Source organism: Liolophura sinensis, chromosome 6 (genome assembly GCF_032854445.1).
Source record: "Liolophura sinensis isolate JHLJ2023 chromosome 6, CUHK_Ljap_v2, whole genome shotgun sequence".
In the NCBI taxonomy this organism is placed as follows: domain Eukaryota; kingdom Metazoa; phylum Mollusca; class Polyplacophora; order Chitonida; family Chitonidae; genus Liolophura; species Liolophura sinensis.
The window spans coordinates 1479032-1490119 of record NC_088300.1 but is presented as its reverse complement, the minus strand read 5'-3'; the positions used below and the strand labels follow the sequence as shown (position 1 = coordinate 1490119).

Below are 11088 nucleotides of genomic sequence, written 5' to 3'. Positions count from 1 at the left end.
ATATTAAATTTTTGAAATCGTGTCCTGGACTTTTGTGAGAGCATTGGCCATCTTTGTGCAAAACATCTCTTGCCTGCTAAACTTTACTTACTGGTTACATCTACATTTGTATACAACGATATTGCCGAAATAAATATCAGGTAAGCATGAGTTTAGGCTGTGGTGTAGTGATTATGCGACCGTACCCACTGTACGATATCTGCACCGGGAGGCAAGTCAGGGTCGGTCACCTGCAACCCATGATTTTTTTTTGTTAATAAGTGATAGTTGTGGTGTGGGGTAACTCTCATTTCGAACAACACATTCGTTTACAGTGTCTACCCTGTTTCGCCCCCCATCTCGACATGGTTGTCTTTGTGATACCTATTGACCCTTTAGGTTCGGCAAACCTCACAACGGGTTAGTTAATTACAGAGACCACACAGTTGACGTCCATTAATGCTAGGGAAGCTTTAATGCGCGTGTGAACATCGTTACATATGGTGCAGATCTTGTGGGGTGATTCCCTGGGTTATACGGAGGCGGTTCGGAACGCCTGCTGTTAAGCTGGCTGATACCACAAAGAATACATCGTCCTGACAGTAAACCCATTATGTTATAATTTTCTTCCTCTTACCAGTTTTTGGCCTCGTCTGACGTGCCGGTACAGAAGGCGGGCTCTACGGAAGGAATGCGTCCTCATTGCTGCTCCCTGTAAAAGGCTGGATCTTTCTCAGGTATGTTTCGAGTCTCAGTGCAGGAGAAGAAAATCCTGAGCGCAGTGACCTCTATAAAAATTAGCCTGGAATAAAGCTTGCCCTGTTGTTTATGATATCCTGTACTCAGTTTATATCATGTTCATCAAAGGGTCCAACATTTGTCTGTTATGGGTTTCACACTCTTGTGGTTACACGTGGAAATTACGGTGATGATTTTCTGGCCAGGAAACTGCCCGGTGACCGTTGATTTTGCTTTAAATATAAATCAGTATTTTAGATAAACATTTCCTTCATTTAAATCACATTTTATGGACCCTTTTATTGATACAAGGTTCTACTATTCTTTTCCAAATTATGTGTCTAGTTTCTCGGCTGTTTTGCTCCCCAGTGCGATACTTCACAGAATTAATTGCCAGAATTAAATTTTTGTCTAAATTTAACTGCCTAGTCCCTGTTCCATTGCATATATTTCTTCACAAAAATCTTCATTATTCCCTGTCTTTAACCTTGGTTCTGAATCTTGGAGAAGACAACATGGTTTTTCGTAATATGTGGCTGTTTTAGTAGCGATGCGTTGCCATTGTGTGATATACACTATACAGAAATAGCACAATAGCTTAGCACAACCTTCCATGCACTTTCTAAACGCGACTTCATAGTTTTATGTGTCCTTGGCTTTGCTGCCCGGCAACAATCTGGCGGCGGCCAGTACATGTGTATCATGACAAGGCGTGTGTAACACCTGATACACCGTACAGCGCAGGTCTTTTTTCCTCCGGATATCGATTTATGGTGAAACCCTCTGTTGTGTTACAGACCCGAGGGTTATAACGACCTGAATATTCGAGCAATGAATTTATCCTAAAGAGGGTCATTCAACGAAGAAACAATGTCAGTCGTAGAGAAATTCACCACAGCCTGTGAGAATGTCTTTTCAAAGTACGGAAGATTTGTTGGGGCACACCCCTGGTGGTTCATCGTCAGCAGTATTGTCGTGAACGGTGTCTTGGGAGTGCTTCTCCTGGGCATCCAGTCCGTGAATGACGTGGAGAAGGTGTACGTGCCCACCGGGAACCAGGCGGCCAAAGACAGGCACGCCGCCAGGACCATGTTTCCTGACAAAAGTGGGACTTCCTTCTACCCACAACACGTCATAGATGACGGTAAATTCGGGGAGGTCATCTTCACGTCTGCTGTCGGCTCTAACATTCTGACAGGCCCTGTCATAACAGAAATGGCGGAAATCAGCCGGAAGATCAAAACCTTCTCTTTTACTGACTCAAACGATAGCCGAGTGGATTTTGAGACTGCATGTGCTCGTTTGCTGGGAAACTGTGTCGTTTCCGGCGAGTTTATTCTCAAAAAGGAATTCCTGTCTGATCTAAATAACAATAAAGTCTCCTATCCTGATTACAACAATGGCGTACAGAATGTGGATCTGTCGTTATACCTGTCTGGAGTAGGTCACACCAATGGTACACTGTACGCAGCAAAATATTTAAAGCTCCGGTACAATTTACGCCAGGATACCCCTCAAAACACTATTCTCTCTGGGCAATGGGAGGAAGAGTTTCTAAGTCAAATGTCGGCTATGACCACAAATACTACGCTGACAGATTTAGCTTATGCAGTGTCTGACTCATTAAACGTCGAACTGACCGAAAACTCGGGAGGTGACATCATGTGGTTCAGTTTGACCTTTACTCTGATGATCACCTACGCCAGCATCGTCACTTCCGGTGGAAACTGTGTGTCAACTAAAGGCTTCCTGTCGACAGCCGGTGTTCTGGCGGCCGGACTGGGAATCCTGGCGGGATTTGGGGTCGCCAGTAGGATCCTGCCTTTCTCAAACATAGTAGGAATCATGCCCTTTCTGGTTATAGGTAAGGCAATTGTACATTGCTTGAACATGGGTACTGAAAAATTAAATGGCGGGAGATAGAAAAAAAGCAATAAGATATGCGTACTTTTTTGCAAATGTTACGATATTCTCAGTTATTTAAATCATTTTCAGATTTAAAAATTGAACAAAGAATTAAAACATTGTTTTGTTTTGTTTTGTTTTTGATATATAACACAAACGTACTGTAATATTCTTATGGAATTCTGGCGGTGTTCGCCTATTACGAGCTGCAGCAGAATAGCCCTTATACCTATTGCTGTTATGTAAATACGAATTTAAAATATTGTTCATTGTGTTTAGTTTTTAGATCATTTTTGTACATACCATGTACAAATGTAGCATACTTTCTAAAATACAGTTCCTTTTTTTTCTTTTTTGGCCTCTCATACCGAGCCGCTTTACGCTACTCTTTCACATGACGGCAACCTCACCTTTACAAATCCCGTTTAAAGTCAGTAACTTGTAAATTTCAGTATGAGTCAGCTGTTATTCACTATAGAGCACTCTACTGAGGAGCACACAAATTTCATCCATTTATTGAAAATGTTAAATTTGAACTCATCCCTTTTTTCTGTTTCTGGGTTTATCTTGTTCATTTATACGTTAAGAAACAGTACTTACATGAGTACTATATGCGCCTGTAAACTCTTCTCAAAGGACTGATATTAGTGGAAACTTTTCATTCTTGAGTCTGTCATAAGTCTTCCCATTTTCAGGTGAAAAACATATCCCAGCAGCAAATACTTCATCCTCCCATCAACCAAGTCAGTATGATCTAGAGATGTTAGATAGCATGTTTTTTAATGCAACTGATTTCAATGCCACTGAACATATATCAATACCAACTGACGATAACGACTATGAGACAACGCACTGGACTGAGGCCAATTCACATGAATCGATTTACTTTTCTCAATTTTCTTTTAATTCTGAACCTCGGCTACAAAATTTAGACAACCAATCTATCATTTTTTCATTTGAATGCTCGAAGCTTGAGCAAGCATTTCGCAGAAAAAGCTGCCTTTATTCACAGTCTCTCTTATCCCTTTTCTCTCCTTGGATTCTCAAAATGTTGGCTTAACTCAACCACTGAAGACCTGTTTGAAATTCCAGGCTACAATATGTTCTCTTTGCAACGTGAAGGCATCGCTCTCTATGTTACATCAGACATTACAAAAAAGTAAGGGAGGACCTCTCAGCGACTCTGGTTGTTGTGAATGTCTGTTCTTAGAGATTCAATTCAACAAGTCCGTATATCTTATAGGTGGTGTATATAGATCACCTAGTAAAGATGTCAATGATTTTAATAATCATATATTATATATCGTAGAAAAACGCCAAAAAGAGTCAAAACAAACTGTTATAATGGGGGGGCTTTAATACTGATCATTTCAAAACTGAATATCACGCCCCATCAAAAGACTTTCTCGAAATAATGAAATCAAATTACTTTCTTCCCAAATTACAAAGCCAACTAGAGTACAAATTTCGATCAGTAACATTAATTGATAATATATTTACAAATTGTTTTGATAAGTATCTTCTCTCTGGAATCCTACTAACAGACATTACACTCATATCATTAAATCAGGATACTCTAGGAATAATACAGAACAAAAATTGCAGTACCTGAAATACGGTGCATCAGAGAAGCGAAATTGTATTGATGAAGTAGAAAATACAAACTGGCACTCTGTTCTAAACTCATTTGATGTAAATCATGCTATGGACACTTTTGGTCGAAAGTCCTCCTCCATCTGTAACCGCTGTTTTCCCATGACTCGACTCAAATTTGGGTAATAGTCGGCCTTCTGATGTCTATCTTTGACTTAAACTTAAATATAGAGATGATGAATCTGAAAAAAAGGTAGAGATCCTTCAAGAACAAGTTAAACAATAGTATTTGCTTAGCAAGAAAACACTACTTTGAGAACAAATTTAATTAGGTAAACAATTATATTAAAGGTATCTGGAAAGTTTTAAATGGATTAATGAATCGCAGGAAGTCTCGAGAACTACCCTTGTCCTTCAATATAAATGGTACTGATATAACTGACACTGCTACGATAGCAAACAGCTTTAGTAAATACCTTAATTCTGTAGCCAGTAGTTTGGACACAGAAATTCGTGCCGTAAATGAACAGTTTATAGATTACTTAAGCGAACCATTTGCCAGTAATTTTTCTTTTCCACAAGTAACACCAAGTAATGTTACTTCTGTTATATCGGACTTTATGTACTCAGCCTCTGCAGTTATTGATGGAATTCGAATGTCAGTCATTAAACTTGTCTCCGATCACATTTCTGCCCCTCTGTCACATATTATGAACTTATATTACGTATCAGGCAAAGTTCCTGACAGCATGAAAATTGCGAAAGTGTCGCCTGTATACAAAGCAGGAGAGGCTAACCTACTGGAAAACTACCGACCTATATCCGTACTTCTCTGTTTCAGTAAAATACTTGAGAACATAACTTCAAATGCAGTATTTAGCCATGCAGAAACTGATGGTATGATTGCTAAAAACCAATATGGCTCCAGAGCAAATCACTCAACATCTCTGCTTTTTCATTGTATGATAAATTAGCGACTGCCAAGGAGAACAAACTGTACAGTATAGTCACCTTTCACCTTTAGAGGTATAAGCAACTCTTGGTTTAGAAGTTATTTATATAATAGAACTCAGTGTGTATCGTTTTCTGACACTTTAACATCAACTGAATCTGTACAATGTGGAGTTCCACAAGGCTCTATTTTAGGACCTTTCTTGTTCGTACTTTATATCGACGACATCTCTCATGTATCTAACCGTCTTCATTTTATTTTATTTGCAGATGATACCAGCACAATTTACTCCTCTCATAATATAAATGATCTCTATAATACTATGTCCATTGAACTTGAAAAACTTCATACTTGGTTCTGCTGCAACCGCCTATCCCTGAACATTACGAAGACAAATATCTTCTCATAACCCCTCTCACTAAAAAGAAAATAAACTCACCACCCTGTCTTAAAATATGTGACAATTAAATAGAAAGATTATATAGATTAAAATTTCTTGGAATGGTCTTCGTTTCCAAACTTAATTGGACTTCCCATATCGACTGTATTAGTGCGAAGGTGTCCAGAAATCTCGGGTTGATAAGCCACATAAAGCATTCTGTTAACAAGAAAACATCATTTATTCTGTATTTGTCTCTTATATATCCTTACCTTTCATATGGAAACATCATATGGGGCACTTAAGTTAAGTAATATGGGGTTACTTAAACCAAGTCACGAACTCATCTCACACCCTTAGAGATCCTCCAGAAACGCGTCATTCGAACTATCACTTATTCAATAAGAAATGATCACACGTCCCCTCTGTTCCGTCAACTATCCATCTTACTGCGAGAGATGAACATTCTATCTGTATCACTCTTAGCACACATTTTTTTTATGACCCGAACTTATTCCTCCAGCTTCGAAACTTATCTGTTAAGACAATCTGCTACCCATCACTATGTGACTAGAGCAACTCGATTGGATGATAATAGACCTATGTACGGAACGAACATATCGTTCTTCTTGTTAAGAACAATTTGCCGTCTAAAATGGAATAAACTACCCACCACTCTTCGTATTATAAATTCCACATCTCTTTTTAAATCAGGCTTAAAATATATTTCATTGAGCAATTTGATTAAGACACATTTTGGTTGCTTTTATTTAGGTTAATGACCCAAAAAAGTTCCCTAAAGTTCTTCCTAAGTTTTCCAACATCTTTTATGCTTCCTGATTGCCAACATTTGTTTGTTACCATGTATGTTTATATATGTCACACTGTTATATCATTATCATTAATCTATGTATATACTCTATCACGTAACATTCTACTTTCATGGGATATGACAACCTCTTGTGAGCTTTATTCCCGTCTAATGTATTACTCATGGACTTAATTTAAGGTTTATGGTGAATAAATGAAATGAAATCATTTTTTAAATTACGTTTGGACCTTTTGAAGTCAAAATGATATCAAAAGAATGGTGAGTGCTGAAATGTAACCATTGCTATAAACAGTAAAGTTAGTTGTCATTTCCCTGGTAGATTATATGATACCACATACACACTATGGAATCCTTACCTTTTGTTTTCCTGGGTCTAGCTGAGCTTGTTCGTGTTTCACCTTCAGGGGTTGGTGTTGATGACGCATTCATCTTAATGTCGGGCTGGTCAGAAAACCGGGAAGCCATAAACATCCCTGACAGAGTGGCGGCCACCATGAGGACCAGTGGCATGTCCATCACGCTGACCTCTCTCACAGACCTGGTGGCCTTTCTCATCGGAATGACCAGTTCCTTCTACTCCGTGAAGATATTTTGCCTATACGCTGGTGAGATTTAAAGTTTGCTCTGTGTTGTCGTACAAATTGTCTCTATTTGGTTTCACTTTACTTTTACTTTCACATTGAATATCATTAGTGTAAGCTTGAAAAACGTTACCCAACCATTCTTCTGGTTTTCATCTCTTTTTCTCACAGCTTTGGCTATCCTCTTCTGTTACTTAAACCAAGTCACGCTGTTTGCGGGATGCTTGGCTCTACATGGCTGGAGAGTGAAACAAAACCGGCACTGTGCCACGTGTATGGTGGTAGGATCGACTGGATCAAAAGCAGCACCAGTGGAGTCCCTTGGAAGCAACTCTTCGGATGTTCTCCAGAAAGGAAAACAGGAAACCAGTGTTACCCAGGATAGCAAGGGGACAAACACCGTGGAAAACAGTGCGTTTAAACCTGAACACAATATTACTCAGAAATCCATTCCAACAGAGGCCCCCGATGGAGAGAAACCGGACAGTTCGTCCAAACTTCAACAGAAGGCATCGACAGTGGACACTGGAACACTTGCCTCCGGTAATGGGAAACAAGATGCGACCAAAACTGCTCCAATAAAGAACGATGCAGTCGTGACCACAGGCAATAGAAAACAGGACAGTAACTCCAAACCTGACGCAACAGCCGTTCCAGACAATATGAGACAGGGGAGTGCCCCCAAACCTGAACACAGGAAGCCCAACATAAAGGAAACCATAGAACTTCAACAAAATATGCTTACCAAAGACACTGATATTACCGCTCCGGACAGTACTCCCAAACCTAACAGATTGTGTTTGGAGCGACTCTTCTGTTCTGGCCAACCCTCTCAAAGACCCGGTGATGACGAAAACCTCTTCGAGAGGGTGCCCCGTAAATTTCTCCCTGTCCTCGTTTTATCTATACCTGGCAGGGTCGGGATTGTCTTGATGCTCATAAGTTATCTCTCAATGTCAATCTACGGGGTGGTTCATTTACGACAGGGCCTCGAACTGAAGAACCTTATAGCTCCGTCTTCGTATTTCTATGAATATACTAACTGGAACACGGATCACTATCAGCAACGTTTCTTGGTTACTTTTTTTGTCAGTCAGTCGCTGGCTTACAATGACGACACAAATATAAACACACTGGAAAACCTTTTTGAGGGGGTGAAGGCTGACAGCGCCATACAAGACAACTTCCAGATCTCCTGGATGACCACTTACCAAAACTCCACTTTTTATGACCCATCCACCAAAGAGAATTTCTCAGGCGGACTGAAAAAGTTTCTTCTGCATTATCCCTTGTTTGAGAACGATATTAGATTTGGGGACAATTCGTCCGAGATCACGGGCTCACGGTTTCATTTTCAGACAGTTGATCTCCCAGATTCTTCACAGCAAGGACAGTTCATGATAAGGATGAGAGACATTGCTTCTACATCCGGTATCTCGGTTTTCGTGTACTCACCGCCATTCCTCTACTTCGAGCAGTATATTGCTATCTTGCCCAACACGTTACAGACTGTAGGAGTGGCTGTGGCGGCCATGTTCGTCCTCTCAGTGATCTTTATTCCCCACCCCCTCATGTTTGTGTCTATTACAGTGTCTATGGTGTCTACACTGACGGGGATACTAGGGTTCCTGTACTGGTGGGATCTCACCCTCAGCTCTATCACAATGCTTCATCTCGTCACCGCCACGGGCTTCTCCGTGGATTACTCCGCTCATATCTGTCATGCCGTGATGCAGAATGGGAAACTGGGCACCAGCAGACAAGATGTGGTGTCCAAGGCGCTGGCTGCCACAGGAGGGCCAATACTGAACGGTGCACTCTCTTCATTTATTGGTATTTTGTTTCTGGCGCCTTCAGAATCCTACATTTTTAGTTCATTTTTTAAGGTAATGTTACTGGTTGTACTATTCGGAATGGCCCATTCCATTCTGTTCTTACCGGTGTTCTTCTCCCTCTTCGGACCACCAGGGAAAACTACATCCCATTCTCAAGATTCCGTACAAAGAGAAGCCACAAATCAATGAATGAGAAGTAATAATTGAAGGTGTCTGTACGTCTTTAATTATATTATATATAATCAGTTTGTGCTCTCAGGAATTATCCATCCTAAAGATATTAACTGGATAAAGAATGAAGACATCTGCATAGTGTCCTGAATAAAATCGACGATTAACGGATGTCTCTAGCGCATATGAAACTGAACTTTTTTCATTATCACGGGCATGACTGGTTAACAGAAAAAAAAAGAGTTAAGTAATTTCGGCTGTGTTTATTCAGAAACGTTACTTAACTGTTTTGGGGGGGCCTCCGTGGCTCAGTCGGTTAGCGCACTAGCGCAGCGTAATGACCCAGGAGCCGCTCACCAATGCGGTCGCTGTGAGTTCAAGTCCAGCTCATGCTGGCTTCCTCTCCGGCCGTAATTGGGAAGGTCTGTCAGCAACCTGCGGATGGTCGTGGGTTTCCCCCGGGCTGTGCCCGGTTTCCACCCACCATAATGCTGGCCGTCGTCGTATAAGTGAAATATTCTCTTAGTACGGCGTAAAACACCAATCCAATAAATAAATAAATTAACTGTTTTTCGTTATGCGTTCGCAGAAAGCATTGCTCAGTAGATTCTTGTTTTAGACCAGTCAAACTGTCCATTTTTACACCCGCCAAAGCGGGTTATGTATTCACCCGAATTTATTTGTCTATTCGTCTAACCGTCCGTTTATCCATCCGTCCGTTAATCCATCCGTCCGTCCATGCGTCCGCCCATTCGTCTATTTGTTTATCTTGTGGCAAAACACATATGTCGAGTATTTTTCCTTTGTAACGAAGGATTAGAACATCTCTAAGTGCCCTCTATACATCAACATTTTGTTCCACAGCTAATTTGTGGCTATTTGAGTACATGACCAAAACTTTATGATTTATCCACGGAATTATATTATTATCGCCCATAATCCGTAACACCTATACACTATATAATTTGTGTGGTTCCCAAAGTTTTTCAAGATTTCTCAAGACACATTATCCTTATTTTACTTACTAACACATTCCATACAAGTATAGTTAGTACTGTTGTTTTTTCCTTTAAGAGCAGCTAATAAAACATATCCAGAATTTTGTACACCAATATTATATTATTTTATGGGGCCTCCGTGGCTTAGTTGGTTAGCGCACTAGCGCATCTAATGACCCAGGAGCCTCTCACCAATGCGGTCGCCGTGAGCTCAAGTCCAGTTTTGCTGGCTTCCTCTCCGGCCGTGAGTGGGAAGGTCTGCCAACAGCCTGTGGATGGTCGTGGGTGTCATCTCGGCTCTGCCCGGTTTCCTCCCACCATAATGCTGGCCGCCGTTGTAGAAGTGAAATATTCTTGAGTACGGCGTAAAACACCAATGAAATAAATAAATAGATTATATTATATTATATTATGTTATATTACATTATATTACACCATATTATATTGCACATTATAGGCAAAGCCTAGGTGCGGCCATGGCAGCAACCTGCAACCTGGTCGTGGGTTTCCCCCAGCCCCCTTGGCTGTACCCGGTTTCACCATAATGCTGGGCGCCGTCGTATAAGTGAAATACTCTTTTGCACGGCGTAAAACACCATTCAAATAAATAAATAAATAAATAAATGAATAGCATAAAGGATTCCAGGCGTTTTGTGCTATCAACAGAACGTATCGTTATTATACAACTTCTGAATCATTAGGTTGTGTAAAGCTCTGATTACTTGTGGACATTTTCAAAGGCTGAACTTTTAATGGATACCCTCTTTCTTGCCTTGTATTACAACCCTTGGCTTTTCCCACAGAATCACTGCATTTATACTATCTGTGAATTAGTCCTTCGATTTGACATTTACATATGGGATACAGTAATTAAGCTAAGGATGAAGGGCTTTTTTAAACAGAAATCTTCAAATCTTTGCTTCACTGTAATTCTATTCCAACACTAGCACCCTTTCCAATACTTAGGAAATATCTTTTAAGACAGTGTTGAATGAATGAACGAATGAATGAATGAATGATTCAGGCTTAACGCCGCATTGGAAATATCTCAGCCATATCGTGGCGACAAGACAGTGTTGAAGGCAAGCCTTGTTCATCCCTCCAAGGCACCCTATCAGTAGTTTT

General features: G+C 40.5%; 1 protein-coding gene across 1 annotated transcript; it reads left to right on the top strand.

Moving 5' to 3' along the window:
* The first annotated feature begins 1333 nt into the window (after positions 1 to 1333).
* On the top strand, positions 1334 to 10071 carry LOC135468648 (patched domain-containing protein 3-like). Its single transcript, XM_064747014.1, has 3 exons — positions 1334 to 2581; positions 6783 to 6983; positions 7131 to 10071. Exons 1-3 carry the CDS (start codon positions 1588 to 1590, stop codon positions 8981 to 8983), a joined length of 3048 nt encoding a protein of 1015 aa, XP_064603084.1. The 5' UTR covers positions 1334 to 1587; the 3' UTR covers positions 8984 to 10071.
* The last annotated feature ends 1017 nt before the right edge of the window (positions 10072 to 11088 follow it).

Coding starts and splice junctions, on each gene's coding strand:
- LOC135468648 (XM_064747014.1), top strand. CDS start 1,588: ATGTCAGTCGTAGAGAAATTCACCACAGCCTGTGAGAATGTCTTTTCA. Junction 2,582..6,782: donor CATGCCCTTTCTGGTTATAG/GTAAGGCAATTG, acceptor TTTCACCTTCAG/GGGTTGGTGTTGATGACGCA. Junction 6,984..7,130: donor GATATTTTGCCTATACGCTG/GTGAGATTTAAA, acceptor TTTTTCTCACAG/CTTTGGCTATCCTCTTCTGT.